Source organism: Marmota flaviventris, chromosome 6 (assembly GCF_047511675.1).
Source record: "Marmota flaviventris isolate mMarFla1 chromosome 6, mMarFla1.hap1, whole genome shotgun sequence".
NCBI classification, from domain to species: domain Eukaryota; kingdom Metazoa; phylum Chordata; class Mammalia; order Rodentia; family Sciuridae; genus Marmota; species Marmota flaviventris.
The window spans coordinates 106710690-106736092 of NC_092503.1; the positions used below are offsets into that span (position 1 = coordinate 106710690).

General features: G+C 38.7%; 1 protein-coding gene across 8 annotated transcripts in view; it reads right to left on the reverse strand.

The window, feature by feature from the left end:
* LOC114095067 (adhesion G-protein coupled receptor F2) overlaps positions 1 to 23694 on the reverse strand; it is a 36143-nt gene extending 12449 nt beyond the window's left edge. For 5 of the 8 annotated variants that reach the window (XR_011707727.1, XR_011707728.1, XM_071613329.1 and 2 more), the window contains exons 1-5: positions 8406 to 11629; positions 5895 to 5937; positions 5011 to 5162; positions 2800 to 3033; positions 618 to 1979 (exon numbers count right to left, since the gene is read on the reverse strand). Coding sequence is in view for 3 of the 8 variants with exons in the window: in XM_071613329.1 (XP_071469430.1) it covers positions 618 to 1979; positions 2800 to 3033; positions 5011 to 5162; positions 5895 to 5937; positions 8406 to 8558 (1944 nt within the window). In the remaining 5 variants the exon portion in view is untranslated. Of the gene's footprint in view, positions 1 to 617; positions 1980 to 2799; positions 3034 to 5010; positions 5163 to 5894; positions 7467 to 8405; positions 11630 to 23497 lie in introns of those variants that run through there. The other 3 variants (XR_011707729.1, XR_011707731.1, XR_011707730.1) reach the window with 3 other exon arrangements.
* Between the last annotated feature and the right edge of the window lie 1709 nt (positions 23695 to 25403).

Genomic DNA, 25403 nt, shown 5'->3' on the forward strand with positions numbered 1-25403 from the left:
CCCCTATATTATGCAAAATATCTTATTAGCATAGAAAATTTGTCAAGGATAAAACTGTGAACGTTGTTAGTTCATACAAGATATGAGAGAAGAGAAATCATTTTTAATGCCCTCTATATAGCACAACTTGTTAAAATAAGATGGTTTCCAATGGCAACTAAAAATTCTAAGTGGCAGAAAATATAATAAAAAATTTAATACCTCCAGTTATAACCCTAAATTTTGGGAGAGGTGTTATTGTTTAATTTCTCAACAGTAACAAGTCAGCCTATTAGAAGCCTGCTTGTGATCTTCAGATTATTTTAGTACTTTGATGCTTTCACAATCATTTTATTTCCAAACAACTCTATGAAGTGGACAATATTATACCCATTTTATGTACAAGAAAAATATGCTTGAAGAAGTTAAGTAAATATTCCAAGATCTTATTAAACATTATTAGTAAATAAGAGGGTCAAAATTCAAATCCAGGCCTTTCTGGAACAAAGGCTAATTTTCTTACTCAATATGCTATTTAATTGTCTTTTGTATAATCTGATGCCACAAAGTTTTGATGATCACAAAACTTCTTCATATATTCTCTCACTTCAATCTTGAGCAGAAGCATCTGGACTTACCTGGAATGCATTGAGCAGGGAGAAGATAACGTGGAAGGCCAGGGAGCTGTCATCAATGACTGTGGCTATTCCGAATCCCCAGGTCAGACCCAGCAGTGGTGTGAGGATGGCGATGTTCTTACTGATTCTCACAATGGCTCTCACTTCCTGGAACATGGAACTGCCAGTGGCAGCTCGCTGGGTCTTGGTGATGACTAGTGTGACCGTGATCAGGTTGACTATCACAATGACCAGAGCTGGGACCACAAAGGCCAAGAGGGCTTTGGTCGTGTCCCAGTTAAGCCAGCAGGCCTCTGGCCGTAGGTAGCCTTTGCCAGGCTCAGTGACAGCAACTGTAATAACAGCAATGACCAAAGGGCACCCATAGCCCACTGAAAAGAGAGATGCCACCAGGACTGACTTAGGCAGTGTATGGAAAACAATCAGAATTCCATAGAGGATGAGGAGTGCCTTGGCAAGCATCCAGAAAAACACAGACAGGTAAAAGAAATGGACAAAAAATGTTGCTGCTACACACCCATTGTGGTGTGTCATTGAACCACTGAGAAAGGAAGCCACAATGAACCATACATCAGCTATCAGTAAGGTGGCCGCAATGTTAGCGATACACAGGTGGCGTAAGTATGAGATCTCAGTCTTCGTCACTTGACCCCACACCAAGGCCTCGATGGACAAGCAAAGGATTAAGCTGAGAATCGAAATTCCCAGGCCTATGTATGTGATATAAATCAGAGTTGGGCTCTCCAAGGTCTGAGGTGACATAAGAATTGAGAAAGAGGTAAACAACTTGCTTGGCCAACATTTGCAAACAGCTTGCTGGGAGTTTTCTTGAATCATTTTACAGGCCTGCTTGTCCCATCTGCTCTCCAGGGAGTGCCAGCCAACACACTGTGTCTTCCTTTCCTCTGACTTGCTGATCTTTTCGAAAATCAGTGAGATTCTTTTAAGTTCCTTGGGCAAAATGACAGACAGAACAAGCCCATTTGCAGTGACACTTTCCAAAAGACTGGCTTCCAAGATGGCCCCAAGAGTTGGAAATGCAATGCTGATGATCTGAGAAGGGGAAGGCACCTTTTGAAGTTCTTCTTGACTAATCAACACCCTCCCGGTAACTTCATTGCCAGTGTCATTAACTTTCATGGAAAAAGTGAAATTCTTTCCTGTGTTGTCTTCAGAAATGGTGGTGCCCATGGTATGAATGAAGACGTCTGATATGTCAATGGGATGTTTACTTACAAAAAGCTTTCTTGCAAAGGAATTGACTGAGTGAAGCAGAACACAGCTGCTGTTTCTGTCAGGAATGAAGGTCCAGTTTGAAATGCTTTTGCTGTTAAGAATGTGGTTGGCCATGGTGCTGTAACTCTGCCAGTGAAGAACTGGTATTAGTACTGAGCCACTCTCAAACAGCCAATGCATTCAAGATTCACTTTTACAAAGTGTGGTCCTCTGACCAGCAGCACAGGCATCCCTTAAGAACTTCTTAAAGGCAGAGAATCCTACCCCAGATCCTACCCCAGACTTAATGAATCAGAATCAGCATCAGAACAAGATCCCCAGGCAATCTGCTCATTTCTATCATCAATTCCACTTCACAAAAATTACAGTTTGCAAAACTACAATTTGCTTAACCTGTCAAGTACCCATCATGTGATTAAAAACATCTGTTAAATTCCAACTGTTGCAGAATCCTATACAGGAACATAGTAAATGGGAAACTGACCCCAGAGGCTGAAGCTACTTTTTAACTACCCTTTGCTTTGAACAAAAGAAACAGATCCAGTTCCATTTCAACATTTCTGCAGAGAATATGGCTATTTTCTTGGCATTCCATTATTTTCTGTTTTAGTAACCAGCTCTAACTCACAAATAAAAGTAAGAAAGATGTTTCTCTCTGCCAAAGCTAGAATGATTCTTAGAGGTTTACAGCAGCCAAAATTGGAAAAGCAGACTCCAGTGTCCACCACAGTCCCAAGTAAGTGCAGTCTATAAATGTTTGTTAATTCAACAAGTTATTCATTCTTTCTGTCTTCATTGAGAGTTTACTGAGCACTTGCTATGCTAGACACTGGAAATACTGAGGTGGAAGAGTCTTCAGTCTCCAGGAAGCTCAGAGAATACTCCAAGTAACCTAAATTCCTTTTCCATGTAGACAGTGCTCTACTAAATATCCAAGGCCACTCACCTTCATCTTTGCCTCATCAACGTCTGTCAGCAGAGCTGTTGAAATGTTGTGTAAGAGCTGTACAATGACAGCGATGTTTCCTGGTATCCGGGGAGACCGCTTAATGTTTTTAATCACACAAGACAAATCTTTTGGACACTTTTGCATCAACATATCTGTTATGGTCTCAGATTTTCCAGCATATTCATTTATTCTTATGGTTTCTCCAAATGGTTTAGCTAAATATGAGTCTTCCTAAGATACAGCCAAAACAAAGAAATTTTTAATATGTCATGTTTATGTTAAGAGTAAGAGTACTTTTACCAAAATTTACCAGGCTTATTGTACAATTGTGAATTGCATAATGATTTTCTGTTTTCCATTTCAAAGTCACATTTTGGGTAGAATAACTTGATCAATACCAAAGTAAATGAACCAAAAAAAAAAAAAAAAATCCAATAGCCTACTCCTTAACCCCTCCTTCAAAACAGCAACTGTCATCTTTCACATTAGATTTTGGACAGCCTCTGTATATACATACTATGTGTACATCTGTGCGTGTGTGTGTGTGTGTGTGTGTGTGTGGAGAGACAGAGAGAGAGAGACAGACAGACAGACAGACAGACTAGATTTCTAGTGAAATTTAAGCTTATTATTACTATTCCCCAAAACCAAAGTCTGAGACATGACTATAACTGAACTAGATTGAACAAAACTATTAGGACACTGAGGTACAAGAATGCAAGAATGTCTAAAAACAGTGAAAGCCGGTATTTCTCATTGATTCAGGTTCTGGGTCCCATGCTTTATGGTAGAAATGGTAAACTATGGCCCCTAGGTAACTGTCTTTTTTTTTGTTTGTTTGTTTGGTTTTTTTGCTTTTTATCTTTTGTGAATAAAACTTTATTGGAACTCCACTGGCTTATTCACTTAAGTATTGTCTATGGCTGCTTTCACACTATAATGGAAGAGCTGTATAGCAGTAACAGAGAACATGTGACCCACAAAACCAACATTATTCACTGTCTGGCCCTTTACAGGAAAGTTGGCTGACCTTGCTCGAAAGGACCTCCAGCCTACCCTTTCACAGGAAGAGGAGTCTATGGATCTAGAAGACATGCCAATGCAGAGCCCTTCGTCCTGCTAGAGACATGTAAATTCCCTACTCAACACTCCAGGTCCACTTCTAGGGCCTGGAAGGGCTTCTTCCTCAAAGCTAGATGACACCACCATCCTAGGGATGTAAGAGGTTAAGAGGCACTGTTTTCAGGGTTATAGATGCATGACCTTGGCTGTACACTGCCCTTGAGGAATAGAATGGAATCTGGGATGGAAGCAGACAGGTTATATCTTATTTAGCAATTTTTAAGTTAAAAACATTTAAATATTAAGACATATGGTGTGTGGATCTGCACATACATCTTTTCTCAATCTCCCCAGATGTTAGAACTGGGCAGCCTCTTGAAGTCTGATCAGAGACTTCTGGTCTAATACCCACTAAATACTCCCTAGAGATGTGCACAAACACAACAGCAACAACAAAGGAATGTTCCTAAAACAAAAGAAAAGCTAAAGCAGAGACTCCTCTGAAGGAACCAGGAGCTGATTTACCTGCACAATAGTAAAGCCCCTGCCAGAAAAGGAGAAAAAGAAGCAAAGGAGAAGAAATAGCATTTGACTTGAGTTTATTAGACTTTAATTAAAAAGCTACCTAATTACTTAAGTATATATGAAAATGTCCGTTTGATGACAAAGTCATTCCCTTTAGGCCAGCTGGCTTCTTACATTTGAACAACAACAGAAATCACCTGTGGATCTTGCTAGACAATAGATTCTGATTTAGCAGGCCAAGGTGGGGCCCAAATTCCACATGTCTAAAAAGTTTCCAGGGCTGCTGTCAGTGGGTGAAGGATGCCTTGTGAATCAGAGCTTTGGGGTGTTAAAGTGCTAACTGAGCAGTTTTCAGTGACAACTGTGGCACCCATTGGAGCTCTAACCTAAATGAGCAGGTTCCTTCATGTCAAGAAAGGGTGTGAGGAACTGAAGCACAAATGCCCAAAATTAAGAGAGTAGAGATATGTAGGTATTTACGTATTAACAAACAACCTATTACCACCCTGCCTCATGTTCGTCTTCCCCCTAATTTAAGCCCAATATGAATTGCTAATTCAAGGTTCCACTTTTTACAGAGAGCCCACAAAAGAATCCATGTTATGAGAGACAGGATATTACCTCAAAGATGTTGAAGGCATTAAGAGTCCGGCAGGTATCAGTAACTTTGTACCATTTGTTTTTCCTGCATGAAAATCCCATATTTCCCTCAGTACCTGGAGGACAAGGTTGGTTGCAATGGGAATTGTCCATACAGACATAATCACATACACCTGGGAGAAAAAAAAGATGTCCATATCAGAAAGCTCTGAGATCAAAGTTATGCTGGGCCAATCACCAAGGTGTCCCTGAAGTAAAGGCACATAAATCTGGTGGATGTCAGGTATCTTTTCTTGGTAAAATGGCAGAAGATTAAAATGAATCAGTGGGTATCACATATTTCAGCAACAAAATCCTATCGTGTCTGATAGAATCTTATCCTGAACTCCAATATATAAAACATATAAAAGTGGAATTGCCCCAGTTAAATTGGGCCAGAAGAGTCCACAGCTTAGCCCACTGGGTCACTCTCCTGTGCCCACAGAAACCCCTGGGCAACTCCTCAGATTGCTAAAGCTTTCCAGATCAGCTCATTTGGAATCCACTGTCCCTGATGTTCCCAGAGAAGCCCTTCAGTTCTAGAAACTTATAGTGTGTCACATCATCAATGAGCTTTTACGGATCCCTTTTAGCCACCTCCCTAGTTTGAGTCCACTCAATACAAAAGATCTGTGGCAAAGAAGTCTCCGGCCAGGATGGAGCAGGGAATGCTGGGAGGAAAGAGGAACACACCTGTGGTCAAAGGCACATTTTAACACAAGGGGAAAAAAAAAAAACAGAGTCCAAATACAAGCTACCAAGATGTCCCATCTGCTATGCCATGTGACAGAGGACTGAGAATGGCCTTCTGTTACAATATAGGAACAGTCAGCCTTCCATGTGATTAGGAACTGCTGCCAACATACCATGTGGCCTGGCAGGTACCTTCTCCGTGTTTTTGTTGGCAGCCTAGACAGAAAAATAAAAATATTCATGTCAAAATCAGTTGTTGATATGTAATCCCAATGGTTCATTTTAGTCACAGATGAAAAACTATGTCTGAATCAGCTGTGAGGCCAGTGTGGCCACTGAAATCATACTTCAGAGCTGTGAAGTATGGCCCGTGGCCCCATTTTCCCCTCAGCCCTCCTTCCCATTGCACGTAGCAGGCGTCCACCTCTGTCTCCAGTAAGAACAGTCCACACTCTGTCCACAAAACACATTGTGGACAGAGGTGGATTTACAGAGAAATTAATGAAGGTTCACTTTGCTTCTAGAGGCCCCTTTGAATTCTAGGAACACAGGACTGAATATCCTTGAAATCATGGATGTGATATGGCTTATTTTATAGGCAAGAGAATAAAGTCTTATTACATAAGCAAAATAGCTAAAGTTCTTCCACTAAAAGAGTACTAAAATAATAGTCTTAAGAGTTCTGGAAGATTCTTTAGATCACCCAGCCCAACCCCCTTATTTTATAGATAAGAAAACCGAGGCCTTGCTAGATGAGGTGCCCTGCACAAGGCTATATAAGGAGTTCCTCTCATGGCTGAGACTAGGACTTTATATCTCCTTAGGGAACAGGTTTTTTTTTTTCAAAGAGCCAGCCCATGTCTACCTGCAACAGGCAGAGTAGGTATGTGGAAGGAAGCATAGGCTTCTCAAGGGGCCCCAAACCCATCCTGATAGAGCCATGTTCTTCAATACACTATGGGAAATGCAGTAGGAAGTCAACACTCTGGATGAGACTTGACCCATTAAACCAACTCCAGTGAAGTCACATCATATCAATCAGGTATGTGGGCAGAAGGCCATAGTATGAAGTTTGCAAATAGTTCTGGAAAACCGTCTTCTTAAATGAAGGACCTAATTCAATCCTTCCCAGCTATTTTCCAAAGCATGCCATATGTGACTCCTCTGATCATTTCATTTCTAGGGGGCATGCAGTGTGGATCACTTCAGCTTCAGATACCAACAATCCTCAACCTAATAACATAAAAAAGACAGTTGCAAATCGGCAGCCTGCTCAACTGGTTAGGCTGCCCCAGTATGAGGGCAAGTCAAGAGGGGGCAATTCCCAACTGTTCAGTGCCCAGAAACTTCTATAATAGAGGGAAAAAAGGACAAAATGTCCCTGATGAGGTGATCCCAGCAATCAAGAAAAACAAAGCCAACCTCCCATCCTCTGTCTACACTCCACATTCTGTCTGGTACAAAACTGTGGATTAGGGGCTAGGAATGTTGCTCAGCAGTGGAGTGCATGCCAAGCACATTAGAGCCCTGGGTTCAATCCTCAGCACCACATAAAATAAATAAAAATAAAGATACTGTGTTCAACTACAACTAAACAATAAATATTTAAAAAAATTTAAAAAGAAAACTGTGGATTAAAAAAATCAAATTAAGAAGGGAAATAGTACCATGTTGTGGGGTTGGAGTGCCTCCAGCGAAAAAGCTTCTAAAGGGTCTTTAATTTCTCCTGGAACCAGATATGCATTCTGTGTTGGCAGAAGGGAAGTCATGGAAAAGAGTCCCACCCACACTAGTTAAGGCAAACTACTTAGAAAGTAAATATTATTTGGAAAACTGCTAAAAAGAACTTTGAGTTTCCCCTGCTCCTCTCTCAAGAAGGCTTTACTAAAAAGGAACATATTAAAATGGAAATAGCAAGAAGCTGAGAATCTGAAGACAGATGTTCTCACCTTGGCCCTGTAGCTGAGCAGGGTGCATACCTCATGCAAATTACATTCTACAACACTGGCCTCAATCTCTCCATCTATAAAACAAGGGAGTGGAGCTTCACCTGTCAATCTCAGACCTGTGGTCAAATAATAATACTCTCTTCTCAAGATCTCAAGATGCTCAAAATATTTTTTTTCTCTCTCTCACACTTTCTTTCCACACCTTATTTTAAATAAGCAACTAATAGGGAAATTTAAATGACCTATGGTATGAAAGAAAATATTCCCGAGAGAGGCCCATTTTTGCTATTCATTATCAGTTTCCCAAAGAAGATGCTTTTGCCATTTTGACTAAGATGATGCACTACTGTGCCAATCCAGGTTTAGTTCCTGCCAACTAAATGCCAATTAATAACTCCCAGTCATGGTGGTAACTCCCACCACCTCTACATTTTCAAGAGCCTCTTAGGAAATAGCATCACCCTGATTATAAGCAAGCGAAAGGATATGGAAAGAAGTTTATTACCCTTCATTTCAATCTTATTGCATCTCAGAATAAAATGGGGAAAATAATTTGTAGCTACTGGCTGACATGGGTATTTGTTAACTGTAGCTGCAGTTTCTTCTGTCAGGGCTGTCACTCCATCATCATCCTCTCTAGCACATGGACTCTCAGGAAACTGAGAGCTGGTTGATGGATTCTGTTGTCCATTTACATTCCCCACCCATTTCCTCCACCTTTTCCCCTTTTCTTACCTGACTTAATATCTTACAGGACTCTGTGGGCAAAAGAAACACCAAACAGAAGAACAAAAGTGTACAAGTCATTGTCTTCCACACAGTTGAATTTCTTGCTTCTATAAAAATAAACAAAAGGGCAAAATATTGCAAATTGGAAGCTCTCATCATTCTATGCCACCGTAGACCATCAGCCTGTGAGACTGGGCTCCGTCTTCAGTGCTGTCCACTCAGAATTCTCTGCTCCAGAGGTGGTGACCCATCAACTTCACCAGGAGGCTACAGGTGTAAGCACCAGCCCACACGGGGAGGTACAGGCAATTGCTGATCGATCCCTCACCCTCTGCTACCAGCTTACAAGTCACACCTAACATGGGAATCTCTCCAAATGAAGCTGCTGCTTACCAGATTGCATCTCGCCTACGAGGTATAATAAATAACAGCCTGTGTTTGGGCAGCAGGAATGATGGTTCACTCTCTGGGTTCGGCAGGGCTGAGAAACGTGTAGGTGGCTATAGTGGAAGATGAGCTGGGGTTCCTATGGGTAAGCTCAGCCAAGATACATTTTTTGAAAGACAGTAAGCACCAAACTTGGCCTATTATCCCACCCTCCCCAGTAATTGTCATGGATAGGTAGTGATTTCTTCAAAACTAATCTGCTATTGTTATATTTACCAGAAATGATGTCAAAACGTAATGGATTTCTTGACACCAAGAATGCCTGGCAAGTGGTGGGAACATAATACATTCAATAAAGGAATAAGGAGGGAGGGAGATAGGGTGGAAGGAAGAAAAGAAGTGAAAGGGAGAAGGTGGGTGGAAAGAGCTGAGGATTTGTATCAGGATCTGAGTTCTATAAAGGATTCACCAAAGTTAAGAATGCGAATATTAAATTTTAATAATTTTAATATTTTCATCCTGAGCAAGGTCATCTGTGAAAGAGATTTGATGTCTTCATTCTCAAATAAAAGGGTTAAGAAGACGCGGATGTCATCACAAAATCTAGGAGCTATCAAAATGATTGATATTGGTTACTTGACCGTTTTTAGTCCAAAATAAATCTTTACCCAATTATGTGTAGTTCTATAGTAAACCATGTCATTATTTTAAAGTCTAGACAGCAACAATTTTTCAATCATGTTTCTTGCACTGAAATGTTAGTCTAGCCGAAATTCCACTGAAATTCAATAATTGTTTTAAAAATTTTGTATTGCCTATTTCAGCCTGGTTGCTAATACTATTTTCTGCAAAGTCTGTAGCTTTTACACAAAGGGGCAAAGGGAGTACATTATTGCTCATCACTTTTATGTGTCTTTGGTGGCAACAGAGATGGACACACAATTTCAAGTTAAGTGGTAGCTTTTTTCTATCTTTTATTCCAACTTGAGTCATTCAAAGACATGGAGACTCCATATAAAAACCATCCAAATGACCCATTAGAATCATTACCACAATGCAATTACTGCTTTGTGCAAAATCATCAAAACTAAAAAACTAGAAATATGTTGACATAATTCTCATACCACTTGATAATAAGTCCATACTTTTTTTGAATTAACTTTAATAATTTTCATCATATTCAATGTTCCTTCTCATGTCTAAAACAAATTTTATAAATTCTTTAAGAAAGAGACAACACACTTTCATAAAGCTAGTATTACTTGGCCCCAAAACTCAAGTAAATTAAAAAAAAAAAAAGTTGAGTAATTTATTCATTTCTGCAAATCAAGATGAAAATCATCTTGTTTGCTTAAAATTTTAGTGTGTTGTATTAAAATATAATCTTTACTACATTATCATTTTGCTTTAAAGTTGAAATATAATTAAGTTTAATGCTTTTCAAAATGTTTTTTGGTTATTACTAAAATTAAATATCTATGTATGACAAAGTAAGCACTCTTGAGTTTTATGTGGGAATGATCTTCATTAGACAGGAGCCACTCCTTTGTTAGATTTTGAAGTGCGACCTTTCTTATTTCAACAATGGTGACTCTAATTCTTAGTGACTTTTTAGCTTATTCTCAATTCTTTTGACTGAAAGGAAAATTTCCAAGAGTTAACATTTTTGTGTTTAGCTTATAAAACTGATTGCTTTTTAAATACAGTGGCATGTTTTAATCTAGGCTCAAATGAAAACAGTTTTCTTCCAGTTTTGTTGACATTAAGCCATAGTCATTAACTCCTTTTTCAGATCCACAGAAAATTCAGAAGAAGTAAAAGGGTATAGTGGCAAAATAGAAGCATGGCTCTAATATTTCGACCACATGGTGCTCCCCCCACCCAGAGCCTTCATGCCATTTTTTTTTTCTGAAAACCACTGGTATCCAACTGTTCCCATCTCCCTACCCCACTGGTATCCAACTGTTCCCATCTCCCTACCCCAGGTGGTTGGATTATAACTCTAAAAGAAGGGATAGTTGGAGTATAACTCTTGCCTCTCAAATAAATGCCTGAAATGTTGTCTTTGTGCAGCCTAAGCCAAAAACTTCATTAAAAACATGCATTTCAGAAAAGACTTATCTCTTAAGAACATAACCTAAAAAAAATAAATAAAAAATACCTCATGTAATTCATACTTGCCCCACCCCACCCCACAATAAGCAATCACATCAGTACTAAAATTTCACAAGGGGAAATGTGCCAAGTACAACATGTACAATTTTTTTTAAAAAAAATAAAATATAGAAACTACTTCACTATCTCCTTCATTAAAAAAAAAAAATGGAACCACAGAGTATACTGATATATTGGCTAAATCTGCAAAGAGATAATATTTCCAATCCTCAAATCTAGATTACACTTTTCCCTTCTCTTGTCTGATTTACAAACCTTAAGAAGATGCTTAAGATGTTCATTTATGTGTTGATTTCACAAACAAAAATGGAACCCCTCATTGCCAAGCAATGTACTAGCAGTTAAAAATTAAACAACAACCAGGATGACTTCTTTCCCTCAGCCCCCACGGGAAAGTCACAGTGAAACCAGGCACAGCCTCAGGGCTGGGAACTCGGATGGGCTTGCTTCTTAGAGACCAACAGACCCTAAGGGGCAAAACTGGAGTAATTGACATGACAGGACGTATCTCAAAGTTCCAGATTCCGTAAATGATTCTCATTTTTGTTGGCAATTTAATTATATAAAATATCTCTTCCTATCTGTATCAAAATCCTCCACCCCAAAGCCATACAGTTGGCGGGCAACAGGCACAGCTCACTAACATGAAACAACAGGCAGAAAGAAAATGTGTGAATCACACGCTGGGACGTGTTTAATGCACGGCCCCTTCAGAAAAAAAGCATTTGCTTAATTAAAAAGTATAAGTGCGCACGCGCACACACAGGCCAATAAAGACAGGCAATTTTGTAGAGTCATTTTGAAAAAAAAAAAAATCTTTTGCAAGTTGACCTCTCACATCTTGATTAACAACAACAAAAAAAAAGAGAAAATATTGGGATAGTCATCACAAATCACATCAATCACAAAGGTAAACAAAACTCCAGACAGAACTTTAACTACCAACCAGGAACATTTCAATCACCAGTTTTGTCAGCTGATAGTCTGTGGCTACTACTTGCATAATTAGATTTTACAATTGTTGAGGTTTCAAATGATATTCCAAAAAGAACCATAAAAATTTGCCGGGCAGACTGTGGATATACACTTCAGATGATCTCAGGGGTGGAAGATTCCATAGCGTCCGTCATTAACCATCCCATCATGTCACCCTTGGTCAGTGACCAGGTGTACCTCCTGCCTGAGTGCAGTCATTGTGGAAGGGCAGAGGAGAGTAAAGCAAACAGTTATTTATTCTTTGTCAGAGGCCATGTGGATGTTAGCTCTTTTTAGGCCTTCAAACAATTCTGTGTTTCTGAAATGACTTCCAGAATTTTCCAATGTTAAGGAACTAAAAATTGACCCTGCCCAATTTTCAATTACCAGGCAGCATAGTTGGGATTTGAACCTAGGTTTATTATCTTTTAGGGTTTTTTCCAGAATATCATGTGACTTTTCTAAAATATGAAAGAGCTAATTTTTGTATGTATCTAATTCTTTCAGAGCATTTCACTATAACTTTCAAATTGATGTCATAATAATTTTATGAAGTAAGCAAAATAGATATCATTTTTTCCTTGTCTAACAGAGGGAAAATCATGGTTCAGATAGCAAGTGATTTGCCCAAGTTCATACTGCAAGTTATTGAAAGATCTAGATTCTTAGATAAGACTCTTAAATGAAATCATCCCTCAGTTTCTACAAGGGACTGGTGCCAAGACTTTCCATAGACACCAAAATATGAGGATTCTCAAGTCCCTTATATAAAATGACATAGTATTTGCCTATAACCTGTCCACATTCTCCCTTTTACCTTAAATCATTTCTAGATTTCTTAAAATAATTATTCCAATGGAAATGCTATATAAATAGCTGTTATATTATGTTAGAAAGAATGACAATAATGTTGTCTGTATGTGCTCAGTACAGATTGATCTGTAGTTGTTTGATCCACAGATGCAGAAGGCTGAGTGTACATTATTCTGTCTGTGTCTTCCTTCCTGTACTTGTTGAAAATAGCAAGTGTTGGTCATCATCTCTAGGAAGATGAATACCAGTAGTTTTGTGGGTTTCTTTTTTTAATTTCAGCTAAATGTATATTTTTTCAGGGATCTTCTAGAGGAAGCATCTCCAACAGTAGGAAGTAGAAGCACTGGCTCAGGTCGACAGGCTAAATGTTTGGAAGCAAGGATGATTTTTCATGCCCCAAATCACCCTCACAGTTAACCTACTCATAGATCTGGTGAGCCTTCAATTTTCTCCAGAATACCAGTTTGCTAAACCTTAAGTCATTTTCACTAGTTCCTCTGAGACTCAACCAGTTTCTCCAAACCTTTTTTGATTTGAATACCTTCCTCTTTATGTACCCATGTTGTACGCAGTGCCAACTCACATCTAGAATGTGAACAGTGAACAGGGACGAGCATGTGCAGATGACATCTATGCCAGGCACTTGGTCCAGGTGTGCCCTGAGAATCATCCACCTCATGAGTCACCACAAAATCAAAGAGAATTTCATCTGATAGTCAGATGCTGCCAAGATAGAGATTGTAAAAATCGACACAATTTGGATAGGAACTCTAAACAACTAGGGAAAGTCTGACTATGGCAGCGCTAGCAGCACTTCTGAGCTTTTGTACAGAAATAATTTAAAGTACAGTAAACAGCATGATGTTAAGGTGTGTGTGTGTGTGTGTGTGTGTGTGTGAAGTCTTGATAATTCATTAACATGAGATAGCAGTATTATATAACTTCTTGATATTGGGAGGATAAACAGTCAACATGATCCTCAAGGCACAACCAGAGAAAAACACTAGTAGGATTTCTCATCCATCTGGAATTAAATCAGAGTACTTCTGGCACCCAACAAAATGCTGAAAACCAGCAAAAAAAAAAAAAAAAAAAATTCTCTAATTGCAAAATAAATAAATAAAGTGTAAGATTTAAAGAAACAATTCAAAAACTATTAAAGGAAAAAAAAAATAATTCTGAAATGGAGTGAAATGCAGTAATAGAGCACAGCTCCTAAAGTTTATCCCCCTTTCCTCTCCCCCTTAACCAAACTACAGTGTAGACAGAATCTCTGGAAACGTCAGAAATGCCCAGAAATCTAGAGAGAAGCAAAGGTGAGGCCTTTTGCTTTTCCTCATCTGTCTTAGTCATTTTCTGCTGTACAACAGATTACCATGGACCAGATGATTTATAACAAATAGAAGTTTATTTGACTCACAGTTCTGGTGGCTGGGCAACCAAAACCACAGCCTTGGCCTTTGGGAGAGGGACTTCATGCCGCATTGTAACATGAAAAGTGACAGCACAGGAGAGACAGAATAATCAGGATGAATTCATCTTTTTATCAGGAACCCACTTCCCTACTAACCAACTCCTTCTCAAGATAACAGCCTTAGTCCATTCATGGAAACACAGCCCTCATGACATAATCAACCTCTTAAAAGCCCCATTTCTTATCACAGTTACAATGGCAATTAAACAGCTTCAACATGAGCTGTAGAGGAGACATTCAAACCCTAGCGTCAACCAACCAAAGAGCTCTAGAACGGGAAGCTGGGGATACACTGTGAACTGTAGAGAGGGAATGATGAGATTGCCTCTCTGGGGAAATGAAGACTCCAAGGCTCTACCCAGACAAAGAAACAATCCATAGCCTTAAGACATTTGCCATTGGCATCTATGATCCATGGAAATGGAGGGAATTCTGACACCATGCAACAAAAACTCAGTATCAGAGTTATGCCCACGTGAGCAGCTGGCTCTGTATTTGTTCCCTGTCGCTCATCAGAATTATTCTCTGTGCTTCTAAATCCTACTCTGTCCAAGAAGCTGACCTCTGCACACTGTCTTGCCTCGGTTTCCAGTGAGGGTTCTTCTAATGGGAGTCACTGGCAGACGATGGGGGGGGGGGGTAGGAATAGGGAGAAGAGGAGACATACTCCTTATTTCTCCTTCCTCTGCAGTTAGAATCCTAGATGTGGCTGCTTTTCTCTGGCTGTTGTTTTTGTTGGGCATTTTCTCTTTTTATGCCTCAGTTGGCACCGGACTTTAATAGTTTCCTTCTCATGCCTCTTCAAAGTTAGTGATAGTAATGGTTTTCCACTTCTTCTGGGCCCCCGCTGCCTCCCTTATTGGGTCTTGAGTCCTGCCTACTATCTAAAGAATCTCTTCATTAAATTTCTTCAATTTATTCTTTTCAGCTGGGTCCTTTTCAGGTAACTTGTATTCAGAGTTAGCTGGGAGCTTGACTAATACATGCAGTGTAATGCTGCCTCAGAACTCTGCTTCTCCTGGGTATTCCCTTAGATTGCAAGAAAAGTGAACAGAGCACAAAATACCCAGACCCTAAACCGTGCCCTTGCAAAAATGAACTAGTGTCAGGTACAGAGAGGGAGAAATCAAGAAATCACCCACTGTATACCAGAGTAATTTAAACACTAGCAAGGTAAAAGGTGATACATCCCAATGACTCAAACATATTATAGAGAAAGATTTTAAGGAAAAACACAAAGGAGCAGAGCTTCTGAAAGACAGCCAAAGAACTCAAATCTAAACATCAATACACATGCGCGCATGCACACATGCACACACAGGCAAGAAAATGTTTCACAATTTAGTTTAAGGTACAGAACAAGATAACATGAACATGGTTTTTAATGCCCAAGTTCAAAGGAGATAAATTTGAAAGTTCAAAAATCAAAATAGCAACATAAAATTCATAAATCAATCAGGAGCTTGAAACAAAGAGACACTATAAAAACTAAAGTATCAACATGTAAGATTTATCAGCAGAAATGCTGATAAAGTAAAGGAGAAATAAAAAGACAGAAAGATAATATAGAAAATGGATAAAGATAACCAGAATAAAAATAAATGTAATCCCTGACGTATAGAGATAATATGAACCTTCTCTGGAAAAAAAAAATGCATTCAGCTATAATGTAAGACCATTTTTGCTGAAACTTAGCCATAAAAAAGGTCAATATGAAAGCATAATGTAGCTGTCAAAAATTGGGTGTCAAAGGACTGACTAAGAAATTGTTGAGACCTCATCTTTCCAGTGGGAATAAATCCACATGGCCTGTACAATTAACAGGGCCACTTTAAAAAATAACTGCTTCCACCCACAATATATTTTATTAACTGTTTTTGAGTATGTTATGTTATTTAGAAAATAACATTTCTTGTGAGAAAAAATTATAAGTTCAACAATCCTTCAGGTTTCATTTGACATTCCTTTTTTCTATTTAGTTTAAATAAAATTGAATGTATTCATTTTAGAAGCAAATAGAACATAATTATTAATAATTGTACTTTTTCTGTTTTGTTTTATATCGATCTACCCATTGATCTACCGTGTCTTTATATATGTCCTGTTGATATCTATAAAAATAGGTGGAATAAGGGTTAGCCATTAACAATGATTATTTCTAGGTAGCAGGATTTTCTATGGTTTCTTTTACTTTTCTCCTGGAAATGTTTTGTTCTCTTTGAATTTTTTGTAACAACATGTATCATTTTTAAGAAAAGCATGGTTTTCAAAGGAGGGAAAGAGTAAGAAACAGACTTGAAATAAATACAACATGATGCTAACAGCAAGTAATTCTGGAGATGGAAATATGAGTGACTCATTTTCACTTTTATACTTGAGATTTTTCTAATTTCTACAAATTATTTTTAAGAAGAAAAAACAAAACCACTGGAAATAAATACAGGACAATATTAACTATGACAAAAGGAGAAAAACTTCTCTGCATACTTTTCTCTGTACTCTATATTTTCTACAAATAATTATTTTTATAATAGGAAAAATTAAACTTATTAACATTGTGGTAGAAAGAGAATGAAGTAATTTGGAAGTCAGCTCTGTGTTCTTCTCCCAATTCTGTCATGACTAATTTTATGAAATTTGGCAGGGTACATGGTTTCTCTGGGCCTTCTTTCTCCATTCATTCATTCACTTATTCATTTAGAAAATATTCACGTTAGGCCTCTTTCTTCCAGGGTAAAAATCAGGCTCTAGAGATGATTATGAAGAAAAATAGGCCATGGTCTGACCCTTCAGGAAGCTACAGTGTAATTAAGGAAGACAGGTAATAAAAAAGGTAACAGTTAATGCTCTAAGTATCCTCCCTGAGCCATATAAAATTTATTTTTGAGGCCTGTGGCAAGAAAAAATAAACTCAGGTATAAAATAATGGATTTTGGGGTAGATCAGAAACAAGGTGGCACTGAGTGTGGCCACTGCGGGGGCAGTGGTGAAGAATAGTGTTCCAGGTAGAGGAGCAGCAGATCCAGAGCAGGTTTGGAATACCCAGGTGAGGCAGGGATGTCTGAGAAGGTCACCGTGGAGCATTACAGGAGCAGTAGGAGCTAAGGCCTGCAGCTACTCAGTCAAATAAAAAGTGGTACCAAAATCAGGCTGATTCTGTGCTGCAATAAAGCAAACAAATTCCTCCATGGACAGAGGAGCTATCAAATCTTCCAATGACAGGATCAGATTCCACTTTCTCAAGTTTATTTTGCCACCACAGAGGCTGGAGACAGTGGAGAGGCCATTCCTCCACCCAGATGAACAACTAGAAGGATCCAAACCAAGGCAATGGCAGGCAAGTGGGTCCAAAGCCAGCAAGCCTAATAGGATCTGATGCCAAATCAGAAATAGGGAGACTAAAGGGGGAAGTTACTAAAACTTGGGTTGAAGGGAAAAGATTAAAAGGTTAGGGAGGGCTGGAGTTGTAGCTCAGTGGTAGAGCACTTGCCTAGCACGTGTGAGGCACTGGGTTCCATCCTCAGCATCATATAAAAATAAATAAATAAAATAAAAGTATCATGTCCATTTACAACTAAAAAAAATTTTTAATAAAATAAAATAATAAAAAGGTTAGATGACAGGGATAAAAAGATGATACTTATGTTTTCTGAGTCAGGAATTTTGATGCCATTAATCAACAGGAGAAATACAGAAAGAGGGCCAAATCTCAAAACAAAGAAAAATCAGGAAATTCAGTTGATGTTTAGGTACCACTTAGCCTACATATACAAGATTTGTATTTTTCCATTACATAATTTTTGTTGAAACACGTTTACTATTGTTCATATTTCAATAGACTTTTCTTCTATAAAAGCCGTGTTATTATCACAACCGCAGGGCACCTGGTGTCATACTGCTTTATAGTTCTGCAAAAGCATCCCAATACTGTCTCACTCACATGAGTAAAGGCTGAGAAATGAAAAAGTCTGACATAAAAATAATAACAGTTTTAAGGTAACTGTTATTAAAAAAAAAACACATAAAAATATATAACAATCTATCACAAAAGAATGATTTCTGACCTACTGTTGTTGTTGAAAGCATCAAATTTGAATATTCACATCATGTAAATCCTCATAACTGTGTTCTTTGTTGACTGATAACTCCATTTCCTCTTTCACAAAATGAGAATATTAAAGGGAAAAACTTGAAGTAACACCTTTGCTCTGATTGCAGGGCAGGAGACGAATTAAAAATGTGGACCACTTGACTCAGCGACTTAATAATGGACATTAAAATGCACACAGTAGTTACATTTTAACTGGACAACAAGTTGGTGTTTGGGTTCCTTACGTACATCAGCTCTATCTCATTTGATGTTTGTCCGTCTTCCTCTCTCTTTGCATAGATGTAGAGATGAAGATAACAATAGACATGAGAGACTTATGAATAATTGTTTGTGGTTACTTTATAAACAGAAAGAGGAAAAAAGAATAGATGTTCAAAAGTAAAAAAGCTATATGAACATAGGGAGCTGTCTAACTTTTACGACCAGAAGGTATTTCTATCTCTTCAGTTCTCCAAATCGAAGGCTCATCTCCCCCTTTGGGTCCTTACATTTCACATTCTTTCTTATATTTCTTTTTCTTATATTTGCTTTTTCTTCTTACTAGAAGATACACTTTCAGACTCCCTTTAATGAAGATCAGTGGATGATAAACTCTCTTAATCTTTGTATGTCTGAAAACATTAGGTTTTCTCTCATTCTGGATGATTAAATGAATGAGTACACGGTCGGGGCATCGATGGTTTTGTTTCGAATGATGCTTTATTTAGAATATGGCTATGGAGTAGGAAGGGACTTTTGCATCAAATACATTTTGAAATGGCTTTATGGGAGAAAGACTCCAGGACAGCAACCAAGAACTAAGATGCAGAGCCCTTGGGTGAAAAGGACATCCAAGGTGCAGCCACCATTCTGGAGACAGCAAAGCCTTCTGGATAAATCGTGGAGGAAGAACCAATACCCAATGTCTACACAGAAGATAAGTACACAAGTATCATGAACATGTGTTGCTTACAAAACTAGATGGGCACCGATGTGACTGGTTCTCAAACTATAACTGAACTTAATAAGCACTACAGTCCTTATTTGAGCCAACGGTGGAAAATTTTCCCTTACAAAGAAACTCATTGAGTTTTGGTTCAAACTGAGCCTCTTTTGATTAATTCAAGGGTTTCCTCCTTCTTTCCCTCCTCTTTTCTTTTCTGGAACAATGTCCTAGCATTATGAAATAAACATCCAAAGATGCGCCCCCACTGCCAGCCTCTGCTGAGATGTGCAATTGTGCTGGTCTTTGGGCGTTGTGCCCACCCCAGCTTTGCCACGTGGTGACATCTGGTCTTGCTCTCCCTGCAGGTATCCAGCTGCTCTGTCTGGACCAGTTTCTGCCACTTCTCAGGGGCTTGGGAAGTGCTTTTCCCTCATCCCGTATTCTTCCTCCTCTCTCTTCCAGCTCTGTTTCTTCAGGAATCACAGAGACTTTCTGTCTTCCAAAGTCCAGTTGTTGCCACAGGAAGCCCAATTTCTCTCCTCAAACCAGCAGGGAACATGTCACCATTTAGACATTCTGCATCAGCATCATGACTCCCTCATTTTCCTTCCTCAGTGCCATCTACCGAAGCACGGAGGTGCCCTCCTGGCTGTCCCTCCCCACCTTCAAGAGAGGATTCTGAGCTTAGAACCCTTTGGACAACATTTTGGGGTTGTGTCTGTCTGGCTAGCTTCTTAGAACTTTTTTTTTTTTTTTTAAGTTCTGAGCTTTAAGTTTCCTGCTTCAGTAGAAAATTAAGTGCTTTTATATATACAAATCAAAATAAACTACTAGGTACCTAAACACAATTCCTACCCATGTGTTTTATGCACACACTTGTCTCAGAAGGTGATGGTGAGTGAATACTGGGGAAAAGAGAGAGATTTGGGCCAAGGAAGAAGAGGTTCCCCCTGGTGTTTGAATTTGGACAGGTTATTGGCAGACTCCCTGGTCATCAGCTCATATATACCACCCAATCGATGCCTCTAGAGGTGAGAGGACCTTGTAGGTGACTCAGGGTGCAGGAAGAACTGAACTCCGAGATCCAAATCATTAGGGACCATTAAGAATCTCAATGCTCAGTTTGCTTAGAAATGATGGTACCACTCTCTTCCAGCTGCAATGACAATTTGAGACTATTTAAGACTCTCAGAATTATTACTTAGCAAGGGGACAGCCCCTCCAGACATAAGACTAGGTTGGAATTTTCTGCAAAATCACTGGGAAGAAAGAAGGGGACTGAGGAAGATGCAGAGCCTCTTAACTGATTCAGAGAATCTTTGAAGAAATGTGATATTTTTAAAATTTAGTGTGCTGTGGGGTAAAATTTATGCCTGCTACAACTAGAGCATTATGTCAAGCAAAATACCCCATAGTATTTGTTATTAGACATCATTTTATGCATCACAACTTGTAAGGACTAGTCTGATATGGATAGAGTTGTGTTTTTTGTTATCAAATATATTAAAATATTTGTTTTGTCCCATAAAACTTTCAAACTAAGAAAAATTAATTCCCATCATTGCATTCTTTCAAACAAAGATATAATTTGAAAAAAATAGCTACAATAATAGTTAGCAACAGTTGCCACATGTTCTCAAATTTAGCAGTTCAGGACTCCCTTTGCCTTGCTTTGGAGGAATATGCTGAACTCTATTACTTTTAGCATTATTATTATCATTATTATTACTAATTACTTGCCTAGGCTCTCCCTTGCCCCACTACAGGTGTGCTGCCATTTGAATAATGTGCCTCACTGGAGCCCACTGCATTGGGGAATAACATCAGCTGGGCTCATTAGTCCACAGCCCAGGAATTTGGAAATTTGGATAGGGAAAAAGAGAGGAGACTCACTCTCTTCACTGAGTGAAGTTGAAAAAGACAAGAGTTCATAGCAGCAATTTCCAGCTTTGATTATATATTAGGATCCCCAGGAGAGCTTTTAAAACATAGCAGTGTCTGGACCCTACTTTAGACCCATTGGATCAGAATATCTGGGAGCAAGGCTCAGTTACCTCCACCAAAACTTTTTATTTTGAGTAATATCACTTTAAGTCCTAATGAAAAATTGAAAGACTCCTACAGCAAACACCCTTCATCTTGATGGCACTAAGTGCTAACATTTTCAGGAAAGAATGGCCTTTTAAAACTCTTCAGGTGATATTCTTTAAAAAATATTTTTAGCCGTAGATGGACACAATATCTTTTTTTTATTTTTATTTTTTTATGTGGTTCTGAGACCTCATAAATCTAACCCAGTTCCTCACACATGCTTGGCAGGTGCTCTACCACTGAGCCACAATTCCAGCCCCTACAGGTGACACTAATATAGAGAACTGAGAAAAGTCTCCATAGTTATATTAATATATAAATAAGAACAACCCAACTACAGAAAGGACAGAGAAAAATGAAATAGATGTAGCAAGAAAGACTGAAGTGGAAAACAAGAGTCAGGACCCTGTCTCTTGTGCTGTGTTCTGTGAGATGCCTGAGTATCACCATAACAGAGTCATCTATTGGGTTTAAGCTAGTGTGATTGTTTTATCATCACTGTCAAAAGACTTAAGAATAATATGCAGAGGAAGCAAGTTTCTATAACCTCATCCCTAAATAAAAATAAAAGCAGGTGTTGTTGGATACTTACAGCTTTTTAATGGCTATTATGTTAACAGAAATATAAAAATAACAAATCCAGAAAGCCATGAATTCCCATGAAAATGGAATTAATGGACTACCTGCTAAATTATAGGCTTTCAGATGTATCTTCCGTGTGCTAAGATAAATTATTCTCTATTGGTGAATTAAGTCACATCTCACTCATCAGAGGCAATACCCATGCAAAAGGGAGGTGGTTGTGGTCTGCCCACTGGGCCAGTGTTTTATCACTGACATGGTTTAGAACTGCCAGAACATACTGATAACATGTTTAGAAATATTATCTACAGAGAAAGCACTCCATTATTGCCTGGACTCAGGGAAAATCATTTCTACCCCCATGCCCTGTGCCCTCCAACTTTAGAAAGACCAACCAGTCCCCAGGCTTTGAACTGTCCTCTGAGCTCATTATCTCTAAATAAGAGGTCTGGTTTCTGTTTACAATTTTTTATTCATTCTGCAAAATGACAATGATGCTTTAACTCTATATTATACCAATATTGTTGAAAGGGGGTTTAGACCTCCCTGATCTTAGGATACAATCCATAAAGACATAAAAGACAAGGTTTTTAGTCTATTAAGGCTAATCACTAGTTAAAAATATGCTTAAAATCATTTATCAGAACTACCAAGAAGTTGATTTTTCCAAATGATAAGAATATGAATAAATTTTGAAGGAGGAACTGCAAATAATAATAATAATAATAGATAAATTCAAACCTCACCCTTTTCTCAGGAAGCTTTCTTTAAGGGGGAGTGTCAAAATTCAAAGGATAAAATTTTGAAGCAAAACTCAACTTTTAAAATTTGCACTCAAATATTTACAAAGCTTCTTTCAGATAAAAAGAAGAAATAAAGTTAAGGGTCAATTACAAGACTATTTTAAGGAATAGTATGCAAGATGACAGAAAGGTAGGTGTTTGGGTACACTCTCCCACAACACAAAAAAATGACCCAAGGAAAATCTTTCAAACCAATAAAAATCTCCTCAAAGTTCACATCATCTAAAGAAAAGAATGTCTGGGATCAAGAGATCTCAGTGCACTGGTTAGTCAATGGAATTGAAGGATTTTTTAAGGAGGTGAAAAAAATAATTCTTTGGCTTCCAAATTCAAGGTTGGTGAACCTTATTAAGAAATCAATATTGTGAATAAAACATTATAAAGAATGATGAGGGAAAATGATAACAATGGTTCATTAACCTCTGTATTTGCACTTAACCACTTGGAGATTACCAGAAAGAAAAAAAGTCAGTTAGAGATTCTAATTTCTTATATTCTGAAATTTGGATGGCAATCAAAAGAGCACGGAAAAATAAATGTAAACAAAATATGTTCATAACCAGGCTGGTGCTCTTAATGAGTTATGTAAAGAGCTTCAAAGTTATCATGTTCTTTCTTAATACTTACTCACTGTCATGTTATTAATTAAGCCCCCAAATTACCAAAGCCCCACAATTATAGAATCATAATCGGCTGCTCATTTCTGAAATTCCTGTCCGAAGCAAGTCACTGGAAAAAGAAGGAGGACATGGGACTACTCACTGTGGCCAGCCTATGACAAAGTCATAGGTAAATTCACCCTACTCCCTGGCAGCTGGAGACACGCGGCCATCAGTGGCTTTCCTTCACCATATCTCTTTTCAAATCAGCTGGCCAGGCATCAGCTCCTCTGAGCAGTCAATTTAGCCCCAAATGGCAGATCCCCAGGCGGAGGCAGCTGGGCTGGGGCCTGCCCTCCACAGAGGTGCTACAGTCTGACAGGATGAGTCTTGCTTGGGGAGCACCTCCCAAAGTGGGAGGGGCACGGTGCTGGGGAGTGGATGAATCACACACTGGGTGACACACCCGAGACTCACAAAAAGCAAAGGCTTCTGTCTTTGGCAAGGGATCCAGTCTATGGTGGTGGCACGGGATCTGTGGTACTTGGCCATACTTATTTCATCCTTACAATTCTTCCTATAAGCCTGGAGGTGGAATATTAAAACCACAGTGTCTATGCTTGGGGCTCTGTAACTGGCATGAATTGCACTGCAATTTTTAACCTCCTTGCGGTTGTCTGGAGTCACAAAAATAGTTCTATCATGGTGACCAGCAATTAAAGATGGTAGCTCCTCCCTCAACCCAGGTCCCTGGGTGACTGTGATAAGCAGAAGCCCCTCTCAACCCACAATGGGCATGAGAACAAGTTACTCATTATTGTTCTTAGTTACTGATATGTGGGGGCTCTTTTTTACCTCAGCATAACCTAACCTATACTGACTGATAAGAGACCAAAGGCTCTTGAAAAGCAGCATGGTCGGTGACATTGTTTTTTAAAACTTGAAAGATTCAAAAATCTTTTCCAACTCTTTAAAGTCTCCATGGACTTTTTGGTACCCCTAATTCCATGTTTAAAAAGCTAATTTCGTGTTTATCTAGGGTGTAGCATTATTTTAAATATTCACTAAGAAGTTCCTAGAACATAGTGAGAGATACCCCTCATTTTTAATCCTTCCTCTGCTCCATCTTCATTTTGTCTTAGACTCTTCTGGATCTCCTAGGGAGTGATAAGAACAGAAAGGGAAAGTCCACAGGTGCTTACTTTATTTTTCATTAACTCTAGATTTGAAATTCCGTTTGGGGAGTAATATTCATCCCTTGATTACCATTCAAGTTCATCCCTCTGATGGGAAAAAAAAAATCTTTTAAACAGACTTTATCTTTTAGAGAATTTTTAGATTAAGCAAAATTAAGCTGAAAATACAGATATTTTCCATATATCCCCATCCCAAACACTCACAACCTCACCTATTATCAACATCTGTTATGGTTTAGATGTGGTGTCCCCAAAAGCTCATGTGTCAGACAATGCAAGAAGATTCAGAGGAGAAATGATTGTTAAGACAATCAGTGAATTAATCCCCTGATAGGGATTGCATGTGTGGTAATTGAAGTGGTAGGGTGTGGCTGGAGGAGTTGGGAATAGGGTGTGGCTTTGGGATATATATTTGTATCTGGCAAGTGGAAACCTCTCTACTTCCTTATCACCATGATGTGAGCTGCTTCCCTCCATCACACTCTCCTGCCATGATGTTCAGCCTCCCCTGAAGCCCTGGGGAGTGGATCCAACCTTCATGGACTGAGACTTCTGAAACTGTGAGCCCTCAAATAACCTTTTTCTCCCCTATTGTTGTTCTGGTCAGGTCCTTTAGTCATAACAGCAAAAAAGCTGACTAAAACAATATCCCGATACCAGAGTGTTGCATTTGTTAAAATTGATGAACTTACACTGACACATCCTTATCAATCATGTTTTCATTATATATATATATATATATATATATATATATATATACACACACACACACACACACACACACACACACACACAATTCTCACTGTGTCACATATCTGTGAAAATACATATACTTAAAATATGACCTCTGACCTCTCAAGAGCTCACCATGCA